Source organism: Excalfactoria chinensis, chromosome 8, assembly GCF_039878825.1.
Source record: "Excalfactoria chinensis isolate bCotChi1 chromosome 8, bCotChi1.hap2, whole genome shotgun sequence".
Lineage (NCBI taxonomy): Eukaryota > Metazoa > Chordata > Aves > Galliformes > Phasianidae > Excalfactoria > Excalfactoria chinensis.
Genome location: NC_092832.1, coordinates 20,385,917 through 20,407,442, shown reverse-complemented (window position 1 = coordinate 20,407,442; position 21,526 = coordinate 20,385,917). Strand labels below are relative to the sequence as shown.

The window sequence follows — 21,526 nt, the reverse complement described above, 5'->3', positions numbered from 1 at the left end:
AGCACTCCGGCTCGTGGCTTGAGGAGTGGCAAAAGGATGGGAACCCATTAATTTTTACCTCTCCGTTGCAAAAGCAGTTACAAAACAGCAGCCTTATAATGAGTAACAAGTTGTCTCCAACCACATGCACGCCCTGGGTGAGCAATCATGGGTTTGGAATGGGTGCTGGTGGCAGGTGTGTGATTAGACTAGATGATCTTAGAGGTCTGTTCTGACCTTAATGATTGCATGATGCAGGGATGCTGTGGTTGCTCAGTGTGTGGCATCCCATTCCTGAGGAGGGCAGCTGTAGGTCTGGGCAAGGACAGGGATGAGGATTTGGGATGAACCCAGGCAGTCTCTAACCAAACAAAAACGGTACAAGCACAAATGAAATTTATTGTTGGAAAATCTTAATTAGATTTTAAGCCCCAAAGGGAGAAAAGTGAGGTATTATCTGACACAGCTAATGAGTGTTAAGGGTCTATTGTTGTCTTTCTTGTTTACCTTTCTGTGCTGCCTGATATGGCCTGGATCCTCGCCTGCGCTGCCATAATTAGGATATCTCATCTCCCACTGATAGGGCTGGGGATGCTGTTTGTAGCACATCACTGCACCATCCCTTCCTGGTGGAAGAGCATGGCGAGGAAGACAGTGTCCTGGCACCCACTGCACCAACCCCATGAGGTAGGGAATGCCTTGGGGCCCCCAGCAACATATGGAACCTCAGGGTAATCAAATGCCTTGTGTTGGAAGGGACCTCAAGGTTATCCTTTTCCAATCTTCTGCCATGGGCAGGGTTGCCAACCATTAAAATCACCTGCTGGCCCCAGGTGATACTACTAGAAAAGGCAGGTTAGTTCTGCCTAACCCTGAGGTTTAATTAAATTATTCCAGGTGGTTTAATTGAGGGGTTGCTGTATAGGGTTGAAATGTTGCAGAATGGGAGGTTTGCTCCAGCCTTGCCCCACACAGTGCAGCCTTGGGTTGATGTCTTGGTACTGGGCTTCTCAGCACCCGAGCAATGGGATTTGGACCTGCAGAGCACAAGGGGATGTTTGACACCATGATGGGAGTGAGTAACAGTGGCAGAACACATGGAGAGGACTATCGCAGCCCCTTGGGGTGTAGCCTGGTGGCATCGGTGCAAATGGGAGCGGGGCATGTCACATAGATGTGTGTGGGCAATGGGGCCACGAAGTTTTTGGTCTTGATTCAAGGTACTGAGAGCCAGGAGTAAAATACCATCCATTGTTGGTTCATACACCCTTAGTAGCCAAACAAACATCCCTGGAGCCGGTCCTTATCACTTTATTACACCTGCTAGAGTGAATAGATTAAAGAGGACAGGGGAGGGGGGAGAAAGCAGAAGAATCCAGGAGAGAGAGAAAAAAAAACGGGTTTGGGGATTGTTAATTATTCTCTGGGGTCTCTAATCTTTAACTGGCAAACGGCATCGCTAACTGTCTTAAAGCCCCTCCTGGAACATCCTGATAATAAGCCATCTGCATGAAGGCACCCCGTTATCTGCCCTCCTCCAGCCGTCTGTGACATGGCTGGAGTGGGAGATAATGGATGTGCGGCGTGTAATAACGACACGTCATTCATGATTATCGGCCTGATACCCAACCTTTTAGCTCCATTGTTTGTGCATCGAGGAAAAAAAAAGAGGAGGGGAGGGAGGGAGAGATGGGGAAGAAAGGGGATTTTTGGTGCTGTGTGTAAAGCCTAAAGCATCTCCCTGCCAAGGAGGCGGGCTCTGGTGGTATTTCCCTGAGGGGCTGTGGTACCCGGTAAGGAATCGCCCATCCGGATGCTGTATCCATGGTGATGGATGGAGAGAGATGAGGCAGCACAGAATTGTCACTGCCTGGCAGGAGGTTTTGGGGACAGGGCTTGGGCAATGAGGTCTCCAGCACTCTTTTCTTCGTGTTGCTTTTGCACTGGGGTCGGTGGAAGAGGATGTGTTGTGCAGCCTTTTCCCGGGGAAGATGTCTGATGGAGGTGGCAGAGCAGAGAGACCAAATCATTCCCTGCACATAACGGCATAACGGATTTGGGCTTTTCTCGGTTCTCTCAGTGCCACCCAGCGGAGCGGCGAGGACCTGCAAGCTGAGCTGGGGAAAAGAGGGGTCCCACGGCCGCCCTCCGGCCCCCAACCTCATGGGGTGGGTATAGAGAACCTCCCCGTGCCTTCCCCTTAACTCCTCCAGCACCGCTCTCTGGTGGCAGCTTTTGCCTTTCACTCGTGTACTGAGTGCTCAGCTCTAAGCCCATGCAGGAAACATCTCCGGACCAACCAACCCATGCTTTGTTTCTGCTGATTTTTGTCCTTGTCACCACTGCTTTTGTTCTGCTGCTTTCAAAGGCAGCTCGCTGCGGTTATTTCCTTACCACAGAAAAGCTAACATGGTGCAGGGCGAGGGCTTGGTGACCTGTAGCATGGGGAGGGGTGGGGAAGGCTGTGAGCTGTCTTCTCAGGGGATAAAACTACTACAGTAGCCTTTGTGGCTTGGAGAAATGCAATGCCAGGGCTGCACCCTCCTGTGCTGCAGAGCAATGGGTGCAGCTCATTCTCAATGAAGTTCAATTGGCTTCATCCTCTCCCCTTGACTGTAGGTGCAAAAGCATGCTCCGAGACCACCTTGGCAATGCTTTATTCACATTTTAGAGGAAGATGAGGCTAAGGGCATGTGGTGCTGAGGGCTTTCTCCAGGCTACCCAGTGTCTGAGCACCCTCAGCTCCAGGAAGTTCAGTGTTAGGTTGGGAAAGCCTGCTGGCCTTCATTTCTGTTAGTGCCAGGCACAATGCCAGCCTGCAGCTCATCAAGGCAGGGCTCTTCCCAGAGATTAACATGGAGGTGCTCAGATAGAAATCCCATCGGGACAGGCTAGAGATGAGGAGAAAACAGAAGATCCCTGTTAACCCTCCAAAAAACCTCAGTAGTTCTGCTTCTGCTGCGAGGAGGAGACCTGAGCCTACCGAGCACAAGGGGCTCAGTGTGGGGTTAGTGTGGGTGAGACATAAGGTGGGTCTGGTGGGTATTCCTCTCCCCTGCCCTGGCATTCAGGAAGGCTGCAGGTTGGCATCTCTGAGTGGAGAGTGGTCTTCAGGAACTGCTTGTGCCACCTCATAAGGTCAGCGAATCTTTTTCAGATGCAGGTGGATGCCACTGCTGGACTTGAGGATGAGCTGCTGTGTCAGCGTAGGAGGCTTGGAGACATTGGGGAACAGCTCAAAGCGGAGCAGGGTCAGTGCCAGAGCCACCTTCATCTCGTTCATAGCAAACTGCTGCCCAATGCAGTTCCTGGGGAGAGGACAAAGGCTCAGGTTGAAGCCTGCAAGTTACTGAGACCTGCATCCATAGTGCCTTGGGTGTGGGAAGTGCTCTAGGGCTGGCAGAGCTTGGTAGAGATCCCATCATGGAGACTCGTGAGATAGCCAAGCCAACTTAACCCAGGGGTGCTGAGGGGACTGGGCTCAGGTGCACAACCCCATGCATCTATGAGGAGGGAGAGGGATGAAGGATTTCCCACCTGGATCCAGCAGAGAAAGGCAGGAAAGCATGTGAATGCCTACGTGCCGAGTTCTCAGGAGAAAACCTCAGGGGATCAAATACCTGTGGGAGCAGCAAAGGCTGTTTGGTAAGCAATGGCCCAATAATGAGCAGCACCAGGTTCTCTGATACCCAAGGTAGGGCTGGAAGTGGCCTTTGCTGCTCTAAGGGAGCTGCAGCTGATGTTCATTCATTCCTCTGCAAAGCCACTGGATGGATGAGAAGAGGGAGCTTGTGGCTTTGCAGATCTTCCCCTTGGAGATACCTCATCAGAGCTGCTGAAGGCAGGCAGAGTAGCTCCACGTCACCTTGCATAAAGGCAAGCTATTAAATACCCTTTTCAAAGCCTTTGGGGTGTTTGGTTACATCACTGAACTTTACATTTGGATACGGAATGTCGGAATAAAAGTCAAAAAGAACACCCACCCTCCCCAAAAATATGGCACGGAGGTACGAGCTGCCTTGTTCAAGGACAGTGGTAGTCTGGGCTCTGAGATCACCTCCCCATCCTTGCTGTGAAGGTGACATACCTCGGGATCTTCCCACACATCCCGGTTCCTGTGAATACCAAATATGTTCAACGAAACCTGGGAGCCTGGAAGTGAGAAAATACTCACGATGTGAAAATACTCATCACGTGAAGAGTGAAGACCAAGAGTGTTTGGGGGATGCCCTCCCCCCCTGGACTCTGCAGGGGCCGAGACAGAAGATTTGGCAGAAACATTTCCCAGCCAGTCCACGTGGGTCAGCTCTGAATCCTTCCCATAGAAGAAATAATGGTCTCAAAGCTGGACCCCACTCTGGTACTGGCGGATGAACCCCCTACTCTTGGACACAGTTAGCATTACGCAGGCCCATTCTGAGCTCTGAACACTTGGTGCCCTGTTGCATGTGCCTGGACCCTCACCAGCAGCCTTTTGGAGAGAGAAGTAAGACTGGAAGCTCCCCAGCCAGCCCCTCACCCTGTGATGGACAGCATCGGGAAGGATGAAGACAGACCTTCAGGTAAGCTGCGCCCATCTGAAAATGTGACAGGTTTAGACAGCCTTCGGGACACTGCAGGGACTGGTGGGAACAGGCGCAAGCTCTCCTTGATGCACATGGTGCTGTATGTCATCTTCGCCAGGTCCTCCCTGAAAGCAAACCAGGGCTCAGACTGTGCTTGTTGGCAGTGATGGGGATGTGAGATATTAAATCATTAATGTTGGAAAAAGACCTCTAAGGTCAATCCAGCCCAGTCTGACCACACCGTGCCCACTGACCACCATTCCTCAGTGCCACATCCCCATGGTTCTGGAACACCTTCAGGGATGGTGACCCCACCACCTTCCTGGGCAGCTGTGCCACTGCATCACTGCCCTTCTGGAGAAGAACTTATTCCTGATATCCTACCTGAGCCCCTTCCCTGGCACAATTTAAGGCAGTTACCTCAGCTAAAGAACTCAGAACTACTAGCTCACCACTCAATGGTATCCTGGTTCCCCACGATCCCCTGGATCTCCTCCCTGCACCGTGCCTGGTGCTCTGGGTGCAATGCCATGCTGTACAGAAGCCACGAGATCCCGCTGGCCGTGGTGTCGTGCCCCTCAAACATGAATGTGTCTACCTCAGCACGCAGGTCCTCATCAGACAAGCCAACTCCATTCTCATCCTAGCAACGAGGAAAATATATCATTCTTATGCTCTCATTAATTTGACTTGCACCGCTAGGTGTAAAAACAGCTCTAGATGTTGAGGAAGAAGGACCTGGTTTGGATTTCCTTGATGGACATGAACAAGGAGGGTGAAATTCTGAGCTATTTATTTTCAGATACTGCATCTCACACATCTTTATTACCTGCCCTTTCTGTCCACCTTTCCCCAGGCTAGGAAATAGGGATGCTGGTTCAACCCTTGTGCCATGTACAATCTATGGCATCTGATGGGATTATTTCAAACCTTCACCTTGGTACAAAGCAGAATGTCCAGAAAATCCAGGTGTTTCTTCTTCAGGATCTTGTCTAGCTCCTTGTCATTGGAGAGCAATATCTTTCTTTCTTGTATTACTTTATCTGCATAGAAAAAAGATCCCTGTTAGATGCATCCTGCCAGAGAGCTCAGAACTGTTTGTTCAGCCTCTTGGACCCTGTTTAATGTGTAACTCTCTGGCCAGTGCTTGTTGTAACCCCACTGAGCTGCTCCCGATGTGAGTGTGCAAGAGGTGCAGCTGGGAGAGCAAGGAGCAGAAATACCTGTGTGGGCATGGGCCCTCCTGCAGGCATCCTGAAACTCCCGGTTGCTTCTAGTCAGGTCATAGAAGGCATCTTGGTAGGAGAAATTCTCTATTCTCTTGTTTATGAGGTAGCCCAGGTCAAAAACGGCTTTGATATAAGTGTCGGAGTTGCTGTAAGAGGTCAATGTCAGAGCTGCTGTTAGCAGTGCAAGTGGAGAAAACAGGGGCACTTCTTGTTCCAGAATTGGGAAGTTTGTGTGCTGACCTCTGAGTCTGGCAGTTGGTGTCGTAGCTGAAGGCACATTTCATGATGCTGTCCAGGGCCATCAGGCTGACGTCTTCAAAGAGTTCTACTGACTTTTTCTTCTCCCATTTATCCTAGTGGTGGAGAAAGTGTGAGGAGAAACAGACTTCCAGAGCAGACTCAGCCACAGTACCATCAGGTCATGGTTCCTGTCCCCGTCTCAATCCATACAGCTAGTTATTTGCACTGAAAAAGAGGCCCTAGTTCACTGCACATCCTATGAACATAATCAAGCCATTCCTTGCATTTCTTTCTCTGTGTTTACCATTGCTGGGCTATGAACAGATATTCTAGCTGTGACCAATTTCATTGGGAAGCAGGTGAAAGAGAGAATAAGTGCAACAGGGTAAGAAACATCAGAGAAACAAAATTAAAAGAAAACTTAAGAAAAGAATCTCCCCCAAATGACAGAGCTCTAGGAACTGTTTAAGTCTCTTCCCCTCTCTTACCAACATCACTTTGACTGAGTCTGACATCAGGGACACGTAAGATTTCAGCACATCATAGTGAAATGCTGGAGTCAGCAACTTCCGATGCTGAAACCATTTGGTTCCACTCAAGACCAGCAACCCTTTGCCTGTAGACACCAGAAACTGCCATCAGCTACTCCACTCTGCTTGTAGCTCTTGCAGCCTCACTACTGCTCATGGCCAAGCAGCAGGTGATGTGCAGGGCCTGGGGGGAAGACATGCTACTCAATGATGGGGACAACTCCAGTGCTAATTAACCCTCCTGCTTGCGTGCTCTGGTTTTAGGATAGAAGAAAGTGAAATAAATGAAGACAGAAGAATAATGAAAGGTGTGACGTGGCTGCTAGAGTTAATGGAAGAAAATTACTCACCAATCCAAGGAACTAAGAACTGATAAGGTACAGGAGGCTTGGGATCTGTAAAACAAAATAAAGACCATAAAAACAAAGGAAGTTTGCACCAATGGAGGCGATCCACTCTTTCACAGCTGCTAGGATGACAATATTGCTTTTCATCAGCCCAAACAGATGGAAGTCAGAGGGCACCCAATCTGGACTACTCGGTTGGTGTGGGAGGAATGCCTGCCAAGACTGGCAATTTACCCCACGCTCTTCAAACTGGCACATGGCCTGGTATTATAGTGTTACAAGAAGAAGGTTGTCTTCTCAAAGTCCTAACATTCAGCATAGCATTGTAATAAGGCAGTCAGAGCTGAAGAGTCGTTTGGGTTCCAGGAAAACCAAAAGGATCTCCCCTTTCCTATTGCAAAGGACAATGCACATCACTGTACCCACTAAGGGCTGCATCTTGAATATTTTCTTTGATGGGGAATTCACATGCTGCCACTTGCCACTCCATGGACAGCTGTGCTGACTTGGGCTCATAGTTGAAATACCATGTCTTGTCAGTAATAATGATGTGATCCAGAAAGCTATCCCCTTCAGCCTCTTTTTTTGTTCAATAGGTCCTGACAAACTTGCACACGGTGTTCCTTCTGCTCCTGTGTAAGCACTTATGGGATCAACATGGTGTAAACTTTGTAGTATTTCAACATTTCCACCATAGTTTCCAATGCACTGAAGCTAATATTCAGCTCTGCATGCACAGCTCTCTGGTTGCAATCCAGGGATGAACTGATTGAGACAGTCTTAATGTCATGGAGTGACAGCTGTGCGTGGCCATTCAAAACGTGGCCTGTTTTTCACATTGCTGTCACTGCTGCTGAAATGCACCACCCACCTCACTGTGCTCACATCCACTGTTTGTTCTCCACAGACATTCAGCAAGCATCAGTGAGTGTCAACAGATGCCATTATTTCTGCATTCAGAAATTCAGTGACACACCTTTTCTGTACATGCACTTCCGTGTCAAACTCAATTTGTCCTGCTGCCAATCTGCTTCAATCTGCATGGCAATAAAATGTAATGGAATACTGGTGGGAAGGTTCAGCATGTACCACTATACCACCAACATCCATTTCTGATGCTATGGGCCAACATAATAAAATAGGAGGCATTACTTTCGGAGCTGCCCTTGTAGAATTAGTCTCTAACACTAGAGGTAAAGTTTAAAGTGATCTTCTACATCTGTGACCTCAGTGAACCTGGGGAAAAATATGTGTGGAAAATAAACAACCATGGCAGATCTCAAAGCTGAGATGAATGAATGTAAGTTCTTGGGAATCCACCAACCACAAATGACTCTACAAAGAGGAGCAGAGATCAGAGCAATCTTGAGATGTCTTCTAAGACATTGCTGTGCCAGATCATTCACATTACTGCATTTACTGGGATGGACAAATATTGTGGTGGCTGACGCTGTACTAGGACATGCTTCCCAGAGAAGAGTGAAGGACTGTAATCCCCAAACCCAAGTGAAGAGAATTACCTCCTCGTCCAAGTATAGTCTTGGCATATTCAGGATGGTGGACTACTAGAGATGGCAGCACTGGTCCAAACCATCTGGGAAAGGCATATGGGTATTTTTCTCCCAGTGATACTATCATATGTAATGTTTTATTGCCAGTTATCTGCAACGATAGTGAAGCAGAAACTGAATTCAGGCAGAAAAATAAGGATGTACAGAGAGAGAGCAGATGCTAAACTTATATTACTATGGAAACCACATGCAAGTTGTCTCTTCCTGGGAAATAGAGCAGCTGCTGGGACAAACCCACCCAAATGAGCCCAGCTCTGTCCTTACCAGACGGTTGTGGCCATAGAGCCAATGCGCTGGGGGACCAGGAAATGCTTCCAGGGCTTTGAGGATCTTCTTCCTCTTCTGGTAGAATTTGATCACCTTCAGTAGGACAAAGATGACACCAAGCACCACAGACAGCTGCAGAATGACAGCAGAAGGTCTGACTATGTTGTCCAGGAGAGACACCATGCTGGCCTGAGTCTGGGGTGCCTGACACTGCTTTGTTCTCCCTGCTTCTCTTCTACAACTCCTCCAGCGGAGCTGGCAAAGTGCTGCTCATGCAAGGTCTGGATGAGTTTTATAGCAGAAGTGTACCAATAAGCAACGTGTCAGCTTGACCCACAGCCAGAATTCCTACAGTCCCTGTTGACCCTTTTACCCACTTGCAATAACCTGTGGATGGGAATGGCTTATTAGCAAACACCCTGTAAATATTTACTTTTTCTGAAGGTTTTTACATCCCAACAGGGAGTGAAAATGCTTGCAGAAGCCCACAGCTCCAGCTCTGCCCCCTTCACATATGTTCAGGTAGCTGAATGATCAGGGCTGGTAGTCCCCAGCGCACCCATGTGAGGTGAGAAGCAAACAGGCTACTTCAGTTGAACTAATCCAGCCACCCTCAGCTGTAAAAACAGTGCTCTTAGTGACTGTAACAACACACAGCTGGACTTTAATCAAAGGAACAGCCAAAACCTGACAAGCACACAAGGGTTTGTGGTATGCTTTCCAAGTGGTCCTATATAGATGAGCCAGGAGACAAAAGCATTTCCTAGAAGAGCTGACTGTCAAGATGTAAGTCAAAGAGTGGGAGAGCAGCAAAAAGACCTGCAGTAATGCTGAGGTACATGTAACCTGATGGGAAGGGGTGATAATATGATGGTATTTGCTCTGTGGTCCTGGTGAATCTTCTTTTCCCTGCCTGCAGGGTTGGAGGAGGGCTTGGGATAAAAATTTGCTACTTTTGGCTGATTTCTAGGTGTACTGCAAAGATAGGGATCCCAGATGGGCTGAAATAACTTCCCATTTGGGTGTTTGGATGTTATGAGGATTAAATGGGTCATCAGTTACTGGACCTGTCAGTCCAATGTGCTAAAGCACTGAGGGTCCTGAGTTGTGTGGGTGTTTCTCTTTGACTTAACATATCTCCAAAACAAGAGTCTTCAGATGGATAGACGCTTTCCTTTATCATTTAGTTTAGCTTAGACCACAGCCAATTGAAACCAGTGTTTTCTGCTGGTAGAATCACTTTATTGAACACACACAGCCCTAATCAGAATGTTTAAACCTTTGAGGCAGAAAGTTTGTAAGAAAATATCCCACAAGGCCCACTCTCCAGGTAGTACTTGACTCCATGACAATGTCTGAAGGTTAGTAAACAGGGTGACTTTTCCCTCAGCTGGCTTGTGAGCTGTTTGTTAATGATTGCAATGAGTGCCCTTGGTAGGAGCTGTTTCATTTATACTGCAGTCTCTGAGCTATCCATCCCCTATGAGGGCTTACAGGATAAACCTGTAAGGGTTTCTGGAGGGCACTTTTGCTTTGACCTGAAAGATGTCACATTTATGAGCTGCTCTAAGTCTGCTCCTCCATCATCTTCAGTGTTGTGATTAATAGGTAATTAGGAGAGGAGGCATTGTGGGCTGATTGGTAAGCTGCTTGGGAAACCAGATGAAATCACAGAGAGGATTTGGACAGATCTGTTGTGATTTTTGGGGTTAACCATGAAGTTCTAATGGTTCATGCTACAGGACACCCCGTTCCCAACCTCCAGTGCATCATGGACTCTCTCCTCCAGGTGTTTTTACCTCTCACCTAGTTCTAAAAAAGCTTTCAGTCTTGTTCAGAACCCCCCTAGGAAACAGCCCATCAACATTTAGCCTCTCCTTTAGTTTTATGCATGCTATGGATGGCAGAGAGAAGGGGAGGGGCTGAGGACATGAGGGCAGTAAGATGGCTTCTGTGGGTCATTTGTGCTGAGGACCTGTAGCACGGGCATAGAAGTTGGGTGTCTTGCCAGGGTTATGCAAGGGACAAAGAGAGAGATGGGGGCTGAGCCATTGGCAGGTACCAATGGAGCTGTTTTGGGGTGTCCTATGAAACCTACCCCATAACCAGAGTGACTGATCTGGACCCGCAATCCCCTATAAAATAGTAGAGAAATCACCCAAGACTCACAGGTGGAGGGACCTGTCTGGGGAATCACTGGCATGGAGTCAGACTAAACTTTATAATCCCCTAGAAATTCTCACTGGGACAAAGTCCCTGGAAAATGTGTTTGATCATGGCTAACTGAGCAGGGTGGATTTTCACCCATCTGGTTCCTGAGTAGTTATTAAATAACTAGTATCAACTGCTGAGTATGGAGTTAAAGATACTTGGGTTGTCTTGAAGGTCAAGTGAGCATAGAACCTTGGGCTGATAGGAAAGATAGAGTGACTAAACCCTCATTTATGGGGATTTCAAGCTATGAAAGTTGCTCTTGGGTTTTGGGAGTCTTCCCACTTAATTTAGACACCTCAAGAGAAGCAATGAGTTGGTGCATGCTGTTAGCATCCATTGCAGAAGGACTGCTCTGCCAAACAGGTGAAATTTAGGTGGCAAACTGGTGTTTTGCCCCTGAACTTGACATTGCTGCAGCTGCTTCCCTGGGTGTGTCTGTGTTTATTCAGGTAGGAAGAAGAGCTCAAGCTATCTATGTTTATTCCTGTAGTGTTTAGTGTTGAGAGATTAAATGTAGTTGTTTTGCCAACAGAAATAATGTTTCAGGCTTCCTAACACATGATATATAAGGATATGATGGAAAGAGCCCAGCAAGTGTCACAGAGTAATATGAGCTGCCTGGATCCCATCTGACCACACACATCTCCGGGGTGAATTTATGTCTGGAAGCATTTAATACGGCTGCCTTAAAACTATGCTGCAATACTTATTTAATTTACAGGCTGCTCCCAGTGTAAAATCCCAGTGGGGTTTGCATGGGGGTTGCTGGTAGCACCTGATATCAGGTTTGCACTGAGAGCCACGTGGGTCCTGTGCAGGGACCACATCCCCTGGGGACAACGTGCCACCCTCAGTGCTTGGTGAGAAGGTGACACCAACAGGCTGATGTGGGTTAGTGAGAGATGGGGCTGCTCAGCTGAAGCAATGAGAGAAGTCCAATGAATACATGCCCTACTGCGCTCAGCAGAGCCCATCTCTTGAGAGCTAGTTAAATTAGTCATCTAAAAGACTGAATCAGGCAGTCCCTTAACACTGGCCATTCTACCCAGCCAGCTCCCTCAGTTTTACTGCTGAGCACAATGTTATAAGGTACAGAATATCCCTTTGGCCGATTTGGGTTCGCTATCCTGGTTCTGTCTCCTCCCCATCCAATACAGAGATGTACGTTGTTTGGTTCTGGTGGCTTCAGTTATTTTGACTAAATTTTTTCTCATTTTGCACTTCAGAATGTGTTGGCAAGGTACTTTTTGCAGTAAATGCAGCTGCCTTTATGCTTGGATCTCACAACAGAGCTGAAGGATGCTCATTTCATTCAGTGAAAGGAGATGCAAGGGAAGGTTTTGGAGTAATGTTTGTATTTACGTACCCAGGTTTGGTGTTTGCTTTGATTACAAGAGCAGGATATTACTGATTCACATCACTGTTATGGTCCTCTACTTCTTCTAAGCACATTTTTGGAGAGGCTGCTGTACAGCCAGCCATCATCTTTGAGGTTTTGCACAATGCCTGTATCTGGTTTTGCACTTTGTGTATCCTAATCACTTGAGCAAAGAATGGTGATGCGCTGCCCAGGGAGGTGGTGGGGTCTCCAGCCCTGGAGGTGTTCAGAAAACATAGAGCTGTGGCACTGAGGGACATGGTCAGAGGGCAGGGTGGGGTTGATGGCTGGATGATCTTTTCCAACGTTAATAATTCTATGAGATGCTGGGTTGGCTGGTGGGGCTGAGCTGGTGAGCATTAGCAATCCAAACTCAATACAGCAGCTATTACAGGAATCAATGGTTTATTAATGCAAAAATCACATCCTATTTTGCAGCTTGAGCAAAAGTTCCAAGCCCAAGCTGTAACCAGTGCATTGAGTGCAATCAGGCATTGAGTGAGAGAAGAGAGGTAAGGTCAGCCCTGAGCTGACCTGCAGGCACTGGGGTGCCCACAGGGACAAGTTTGGCTCCTGGCAGCCACACAGGAGCAAGGAATCCTCATACCCCAAGCTGCTGTGCACCTTGTATCCCAGGCAAACATTTCATCCTGGTCTGCTCGGTCCCTCCCACCGACACTCAGGCCATTTTCCAACATCAACAGATTTTCTTTAAGTACAAGTGAATGCCATTGCTGGAGCGAAGGATGATCCGAGGTATCTTCCGGGGGGGATTGGTGAGGTCAGGAGACAACTCGAAGCGGAGCAGGATCAGCGCCAGGGCCACCTTCATCTCAATCATGGCAAACTGCTGCCCAATGCAGTTCCTGACATGAAGACAATAATCATCCAGGGGACACAAGCAGGGGACAACTGAGGGGGCTGGAGAGAGGAGCCCTTGGCACGTACTCCATTGGGCTAAGCCATTCCCAAGGACATAGATTTCTGTGCCCCACTGTTCTTCCCATGCCCAGTGTTTTACCTCATTCCAGCAGCAAAAGGCAGAAAGGCGTGAGAGTGTCTGCCAGATACGTTCTCTGGAGAAAACCTCAACGGATCAAACACCTGGGAATGAAGTATGTACAGCAAGAAAGAAGCAGTTATTTAAGGAGCAAGGGTACTGTGATTGGTACCCATAATTTCTGAACAAATCCACTGCAGAGAAGATGCACTTTGAGGTGGACTGGAACTCATAAGCCAGACTCCCTTGTCTTCCACAGAGCAGCACTGCCAGCACAAGTCAGGCAGAGCAATGATTACAACTAAGAAGCTGTGGTGGATGGATTCAATTTAATCCTTCACCTATAAGCTAAGTGAAATCCTGTTCATGCCTGCTACTACAAGAAGCTTCTTGGAGTACTTCATTGCTACACCCAATGAAGAAGCAGCACAAATGCCACTGTTTGAGCACCAAAACTTACCAAAGGATCCTTCCACACTAAGGGATTTCGGTGAATGAGATAAATGCTTATTGCAATGACAGTGCCTGTAAAGTAGTTGAAGAGGAGAAAAGGGCTCAGTGGCACGGACACACAATTTTAATGCTGTGATGTTGAGCAGATCCAGGATCCACTGACCTTCTGGCAGGGTGCGACCATCATGGAAGGTGATGGGCTTGCTGAGCTGCCGGGACACACCAGGCACGGGGGGGTAGAGGCGAAGGCTCTCCTTGATGCACATGGTGCTGTAGGTCATCTTCCCCAGGTCTTCCCTGCAGAGACAGAGGATGCTGAGCTGCAACTGCCCTCCTGCTTCTCCCTTGTGATGGATGGGGCATGGAGGGAGCAAGGGTTTCTGCACGTTAAGCACCCCTATAATATTAATAACCATTCAGTGAGCTTAAGGACAGCATGATGGTGTAACACAAAAAGCCGTGACTATAACGTGCATGCAGCTACCTGGAAAAAAGCAATCCCTTAGCACTCCAGCTCTCAGGACTTGAAGGCATTGTTCATTTAGGAATGACTGCAATGGGGAAATGCTCAGCCTTACCACTGAATGGTGTCCCGACTGCCCAGAATGTCCCGGATCTCCTCCCTGCACCGGGCCTGATGTTCAGGGTGTGATGCCAGGCAGTACAGGACCCATGAGAGCCCACTGGCTGTGGTGTCATGCCCCTCGAACATGAATGTGTCCACTTCAGCACGCAGGTCTTCATCAGACAGGCCAGCTCCATTCTCATCCTAGTAACACATACAGCTTCAGAGGCCCCATTTAGCCCAGGAGGGGACACTGCAAAGGGAGGTGATGATGCCTTGGATAAATCTCTGCATAGACTGAATTTAGGGCCACTTTTCTTTTGCCTGTAAGCCCTTTCCCCATGATATTAAGACTATGAAATCCCTTTCCAAGTTGTCACCCCAGACATTGCCAGCATCTCAGTGGTTGAACACTGGGACATCCCCATTCTTCCTCATCTGGGTAGGACTGGGTGTGATGCCTGCAGCTGATGTAAAACAATGTTCCCTGGGGGCATCTGTGAGTTTGTGGCACTGCCACAGAGACTGAATTTTGCTCCCTATGGCATGTGCCCTCCTCAGCCATGACGAGCCATGCACCTCACTTCTCACCTTGGCACAGAGCAGAATGTCCAAGAAGTCCAAATGCCTCTTCTTTTTGATCTTCTCAAACTCCCGTTCATCTGTAAGGGACTCCTTTCGCTCCTGGATCACTTTGTCTGAGTAAATAAGAACTGAAGACTCAGCAGGGCAGAAGATGCTGAGCCCGGAAATCACTTCCTGAACACAAATCTGGTCAAAGAGGTGGCTTCCTCCCTGCTCCCAATGCACTGACGTGTATTTCTTCATGCAGGTAATTCTACTTTTTCAGGAGCATGACAATAAGTGACATGCATGTGGCTGTTGTTGCAATAACAGATCCTTTTCCACAAAGTTCTTTATCCACCACAGCTCCCTTGGTCTGCAGGATCACAGTATAGGGGCAAAGGGGGTAACACACATATGGGGCTCCTATGGGGATGCCTGATTCTCAGCTCCGGTTTGTTTTCTTTGTGCCAGAGGCTGGAGGCAGCAGGTGTGGCAGACACAGCACTTTGGCCACGTCTGTTTCTTGAAGGCTCTTTCAGACACTCTATATGAGAACTCTGGGAGAGGATAATGACAGTGCATACCTGTGTGGTCGTGAGCGAGCTGGCAAACCTTCCTGAACTGATATCCATGGGGGCTGAGCCAGTAAATGAAGTCATTGTGGTAGGGGAAGATGCGGAGTCGCTGGTGCACCATGCGGCACAGGTCATAGACAGCCTGGATGTAGGTGTTTTGGCTGGAAAGAAGGGATGGGATTCACACTGCTGCATATGCTGGGAGGGCACTATGTACCAGCCTGGAGTCTGCTCTGTCCCCAGCTTCACTGGGGTTCATCAGTAGTGACTAATCAAGTATTAAGGGATAATGGTATTAGGAAGTATTCTGTAAGCCTTCTGTAAGAAGGCTGCTGCACTACTACTGAGCAAGTGCTTGCCCAACAGACCCTGCAGTCTGAGTCGGGTTTATTTAGGTCAAAGCCTAAATTCAGGTGTGTTTTATCAAGCAGTTTGCCTGTATTCCCTCTGAGCTGCAAACTTTTATCCAGGGCTTGGGCACTGACCTGTCGGTCTGGCAGTTGCTGTTGTAGCTGAAGGCACATTTCATGATGCTGTCAAGAGTCATCAAGCTGACGTGCTCAAAGAGCTCCACTGGTTTCCCATTTGTGATCAGCTTTTCCCACTTATCCTAGTGGGCAAAGGAGACAAAAATAAGAATGCAAAGGATAGTTCTGCACTCATCCTCCCATTAAGCAAGTGCTTAATATGAGATGTGTCCTGAAGGAATAGAGAAGTAGAGAGGATCTCTTAGTTGCTGTCAAAACTCTGGAGAAGGGAACCAGCAGCCAGAACATTGTGTGCTGGCACCAGGCTTCCCCCAGTCTTTTTCTTCTTTATCTCTCCAGAATATATGACTGTGGAGCCTAGGATGCAATCTTTCAATCAAGGCTTTTCCTGCATCTCATGATTTCTGTCCCACTGTGTTCTCTCAGCATAAAATACAGGAGCTCTTGCTCAATTCTTCCCATAGGGTATCCTACGAGAAACCATAATTACTGAAAAGTTACTTTGGATCCTCTTTCTTTCTGGGGCCATAAGGAATTGGTGACCCAAAAGCTAAGAAAGGGAAGAGAGACCGGAGCATGGATGCACCTGAGCTCTTATGGCATGAAACCCGGCTGGGGAACAGTGCTTATGTGGATGGAATTTTGTCTTTGGTACAGATTGCCACCTAGTGGAATGGGCTGATACAGCGGGTTTCCAGCTCCTTGCCCAAGTCATAGCTCATCTTTGTAGGTACTATCAGCCAGGGCACTGCAGGAGGACCCTTATCACATGTTTACAGTCAGGATCATAACATAGGACAGAGGAGCAGACACTGTCCCTACCAGCATCACATTGGTAGACTCTGCCATGAGGGCTACGTAAGGCTTCAAGACGTCATAATGAAAGCCTGGCGTCAGGAGCTTCCGATGTTGGTGCCATTTGGGTCCATGTAGGATCAGCAAGCCATTCCCTTTGGAAATACAAGCAGTGAACAAGCAGAATGGTTTCTACAGACACAACACAACCAGATGTGCCACAGTAGATCATTTCCAGAGGTTGTGGTCACCTCCAGGTGTAAGTGATTCTCATTTGTACGAGTGGCTGCATCTGAACTTTAATTTAAATCACAAAAAATAGCATTATTTAGCACCTTTTCCAATAGGCAGAATAATTTCAGGACATTTGTTTGTTTTTTGGAAGGAATAAGTGCAATGCTGCTTATTTATAATGTGTTCTCAACTAACTTCAGGATAGTTCCCTATAGGCAAAGTCCTGGGAATACCTACCAATCCATGGGACAAGGTGCTTATAGCTGAGGTTATCCTTGGGATCTGTAAAAGGAAAAGGGGAAAAAAAGGAAGAGAATGAAACAGTAAACATTTCACCAGCATCACTCTACTGGTTGGCACCTGAAAGCTCACCCTGGGGGTATTGGGTGTGAAACTGAACTAGTGGCATCCTTGCAGAACCGACCGCTATTTCATGGCAAATCAATACTGTTGGGTCCAACTGTGAGAAGATGTATAAACAGAGAGTAAACTGGAGTAAACAAAAGTATTGGTAGTCCAAAGTCAAATGGGCATGTTTCAGGGTAAATGATTAACCCTCTCAGATGCACTGTTGAGAACCTTTCCCACTGGATGCACCAAACCAATGGCTTAATGGGACTGAACTGACACCAAAGCCCTGAGCTGCCTTCTCCTTGCTGAGATCAGGCTCTGAGAAGGGAGCATTTAAAGGAGGACTCGAGGAAGATAGAACTGCTAGTGGATTTTGGGGACCCCTGGTCACTTGCAGCCCTCAGTGGGCCATGCAGTTGCATGCCTGGAGCACATGGCAGCTAGTTCTCTCTGTAAGATAACCCAAAGTTGATTTCTGTAATATACAACCTAGTTGTGGCACCCTGCCTTGTTGAAAATTGCCATCCTGGCACGAGAAAGCTGCAGCCTGTGGCTGCTGCTCCACAGCTGAACTATTGACTCTTACCTCCTCTGGCAAAAAGGGCTTTGGCATATTCAGGGTTGTAGACCACCAGGAACGCTGAGAAACCCCCGAACCAGACAGGGTGGGCATATTGGTACTTCAGTGCCCAGGCCTCTGCCTTTTCCAGCAGTTGTTCTTCTGTGAGAAACTGTAGTTGTGGAGAAGGGAAAAGAAACAGAATGGTTGGCTTTGGTGAAAATACAAGATCTCCTTAGCCACAGTTTTCAAAAGCTCAAGGTCTTCCTGCATTACAAAACCAAGCTATCACCAGCAAGGGGCTGCCCTGGGTTTGCAGGAGCAGGAGGAGCAGAAGTGCTTATTACTTTCAACCATCGTATAAAACAATTATTCCTTATCAGTTGATCAGAGCACCTTTATGGGCAGAAGTACACACTGCTTGTTGCTGAATTCATGGACACCATTACTTACAGCAGTGGTAATCGGCAGTTCACTCTTTGAAAGCAATTATAGTTTTATTGCTTTTATAGCCGGCTTTATTGTATATTATACAGGCAACAAGCAACAAACTGGTTAGATGGGCTAGTGCAGAGTCACAAGCAGAATCAAAAAGTCCACATGTACAAACTGCATTTTCTTTAAACAAAAAGTGCTCTGTCAAAGCTGCTAACTCGTGCATAGATGTAGTCCAGCTATGACAATGCAGAAGGAAGGATTCTGGTGACCTAGGGCTGAAACAGTAGCTGCTGAAAAGCAATGAATTCGATAGCAGTGTAGAAATGAGCTGAAATGTCACCCTATTTACTGAATTGAGTGAATGTTTGCTCAGTTCCTTTAGTGCTGACTTCTCTTGGTTCAGCTGTTTGCTTGGCTGGCATTTCTCAAGCGGGTGTTTGTGCCCCAACGTTGCCCCAGGGGGTCCAGCAGCAGCCGAGCCCCCCACCAGTCTATATCTTAGACAGTGTCAGCAGAGAGGGGACTTGGCATGGTGCCTGTGTTTCCTCCTGTTGGCGCAATAACAGAAAGCATAAACATGCTGGAAGAAATTGGGGCGGCAATAAACCTTGCTGTGTTTGGCTTTTCCAGATGGCTCAAGTCCCAGTAACAGTCATTGAACCTTTAGGGCATTGGCACCCAGTTTGATCTACGCCACTAGAAGTAAGGCAGATGAGTTTGTGTGCAAGGAGAGGTTAGTGAAGAATCACTGAGGTTGGAAAAGACCTCTGAGATTATTCAGTTCAACCCCACCATGCCCAGTGACCATATCCCTCTGTGCCACATCCCCATGGTTCTTGGACACCTCCAGGGACAGTGACCCCCCAACCTCCCTGTGCAGCTGTGCCACTGCATCCCCTCTCTTTCTGAAAAGAGATTTTTTTCCTAATATCTAACCTGAACTTCCCTTGGAGAAACCTAAGGCTGTGACCTCTAGCTCTATTGTGGTCACCAAACAAGGACAGAGAGGAACATCCACTGACAGCTCCTGCTTCTTAACCAGAGCTTCAGGCATGAGGTTTTGGGTAAAAAAATCAATAGCAACAACAACTACAAAATACAAAACAGCACTTATGTTTCTTCCTCCCTTGGGTGTTTTGAAAGTATAACCCCAGCTCTTCTAGGAAAGAAAAGTGATAGCGTGATCTCACATTGAAATGCACGCTTTGGAATGGATCCAGCATTAAAAGCATCTGGGAAGAGGTGCCTAAAGGGATTTTTAGTGACCACACACTGATAACAAATGAAGCAGAGGAAACACAGGAGCTGAAATCTGAGCACTGAGCTGCACTATTGGTCAAAAATAGGCATCCTCCACCGGATGCTGAAACAGGCCAGATGCACACGAGATGCTGCTGAGGGACTGAGCCCTCCTGGGCCACCTCCCTCTGCTCCCCGGGAGCTGCGCCTATGAGGAAGGGTGGCCAGGAACCAATGCTCTGGGTTTTAATAGCCATGGTGCTGCAGTGAGACAGAGCTAGATGGAAAGAGGAGCTCGCAGTGATCCCCTGAATACAGCTGCCAGGTATCCTGTCAGCTCCTTCTCCACCAAGGCACCTACAGACGTTGCTTTCAGCATGTGTGCAGGGTACTGACAGCTTCCTCACCAGCTTACAACTGCTGGCTTCTAGCAAACTTAGCAGCACTGTGTAAAACTAACAGAACTCTCCTTCAATGACAGAAGCCTGCCCAATATAGGAGGTTACCTTTGTAACCAAGGTGAAAGGTAAATTCAGAACAACCTAACAATGACGGGTGTGAGTGATCTGCACCAAAGAGTTCCGTCCCAGTCTAATCTGGCACAACTGAGAATGTGAAGAACACGCTCTGTTTAATTGCACTTTTAAAGTCTAACTGGCACTGCAACAAAACCCCGACCTGGCCTCGTGCTTGTATTGCCAAGAGCTCATTTGTACTGTCAGACACAGAGAGAATGCAGCGTAGATGTGCTCACTCAGGGCTCTCCTGTCCAGCTGAGCTTTTCCACCAGTTTTTCTGCCTTGCTCTTTGGGTTGGTTGTTATTTAATGTGCTAGGGCAGGGAATCAGCAGAGCCCAGGTGAGGGGTCAGCATGCTTTTAGAATCACAGCATGGCTTGCAGTGGAAGTGATCTCAAAGACTATCAGGGCAGGGTTGCATTCACTACAACAGGCTGCTCAAGGCCAGGCTGGATGAGGCTTTGAGAGCTTCCAGCACAAATTCAAAAGCTTTTCCATTTTTGCTTTAATTAAAAAGCCTTTCACACTGGCCAGCTCACAAAGCTGCCAGCAACCAACAGCCAAACTGATCTGCATGGAAAAATACATACCTTGAGGTAGAGCCATACACTCCAAGCATGACTTTCTTATCTACATGTATGTAGTTAGCCGGGGGGGGGGGTCAAATCAACCTCATAAAGCCTTAAATCCTGTCTCCTCTCCTTGCCAACCTATCGCATCTTTCCCCATCACATCTACACACTATCACAAGCAGAGAAAAGGCACGGGGAGAAAAGAGTCCTCCCGCACATCACCCGCACGCGTGTCAACCCCTCCCGCAGCGCCCCGCCGTACCTCCTGAACGTGCCCGAGCAGCCAGTGCGTGGGGTGCCCGGGGAAGGCAGACATCGCCCGCAGCAGCTCCCGCCGCCGGTGGTACAGCTGGATGGCCTTCAGCAGCACGCACGTCAGGCAGAAGACGGCGGCCAAGTGCAGCACCCGGGCCACATCCACGCCGAACCAGGACGCCTTCATCCTTGCGGTACCCGCGGGCACCGGCGCTCTTATCTCCCCCGTCGGCCGATATAGGGCGGAGGGGCCGGGTCCGCGGTCCGAGCGGCCGCCGAATCACGGCAGCGCTTATTGCGATCGGAGCATCCAGCCCTGCCCGGCGCCGGGGCTCGGGCAGAACGGGAGGAGGAGCGCGGGCGGTGCTGGGCACTGCGGGAGGAGGGGAAAAGCCCTGAGCTGCCGGGGAGCCGCCTCGGGTTTCCCCCTGCCACCTTTATGCGTATATATGTTCCTAATTGCCCCACTTAGTTCGATTTTCTTCTCAGGAGACCCGACGTGGATATTTAGCAAAAATACTATGTGGAGTTTCAAGGCTTCACTCCAGTGATGCTCTCGTGGTGTGACTCCCCACATGACCTGAGCTATAATTTTAA

At 48.3% G+C, this 21,526-nt stretch overlaps 2 protein-coding genes and 1 long non-coding RNA gene across 3 annotated transcripts; 1 reads left to right on the top strand and 2 right to left on the bottom strand.

Moving 5' to 3' along the window:
* The first annotated feature begins 945 nt into the window (after nucleotides 1-945).
* On the top strand, nucleotides 946-4,101 carry LOC140255494 (uncharacterized). The gene is made up of 3 exons (XR_011904485.1): nucleotides 946-1,054; nucleotides 2,060-2,147; nucleotides 3,137-4,101. It is a non-coding gene; the product is annotated as an uncharacterized lncRNA (long non-coding RNA).
* LOC140255493 (cytochrome P450 4A5-like) lies at nucleotides 3,003-8,977 on the bottom strand. Its single transcript, XM_072343147.1, has 12 exons — nucleotides 8,726-8,977; nucleotides 8,411-8,552; nucleotides 6,894-6,938; nucleotides 6,502-6,629; nucleotides 6,014-6,126; nucleotides 5,768-5,919; nucleotides 5,481-5,587; nucleotides 4,997-5,187; nucleotides 4,536-4,669; nucleotides 4,067-4,131; nucleotides 3,517-3,599; nucleotides 3,003-3,287 (listed from the first exon to the last, which is right to left on the bottom strand). Exons 1-12 carry the CDS (start codon nucleotides 8,909-8,911, stop codon nucleotides 3,119-3,121), a joined length of 1,515 nt encoding a protein of 504 aa, XP_072199248.1. The 5' UTR covers nucleotides 8,912-8,977; the 3' UTR covers nucleotides 3,003-3,118.
* A 3,733-nt stretch (nucleotides 8,978-12,710) lies between these two features.
* Nucleotides 12,711-21,273, bottom strand: LOC140255354 (cytochrome P450 4B1-like). Its single transcript, XM_072342833.1, has 12 exons — nucleotides 20,937-21,273; nucleotides 17,935-18,079; nucleotides 17,235-17,279; nucleotides 16,791-16,918; nucleotides 15,966-16,090; nucleotides 15,490-15,641; nucleotides 14,930-15,036; nucleotides 14,352-14,542; nucleotides 13,937-14,070; nucleotides 13,781-13,845; nucleotides 13,342-13,424; nucleotides 12,711-13,186 (listed from the first exon to the last, which is right to left on the bottom strand). The coding sequence occupies exons 1-12, from the start codon at nucleotides 21,114-21,116 to the stop codon at nucleotides 13,018-13,020; spliced, it is 1,524 nt and encodes a 507-aa protein (XP_072198934.1). The 5' UTR covers nucleotides 21,117-21,273; the 3' UTR covers nucleotides 12,711-13,017.
* Nucleotides 21,274-21,526: the final 253 nt, after the last annotated feature.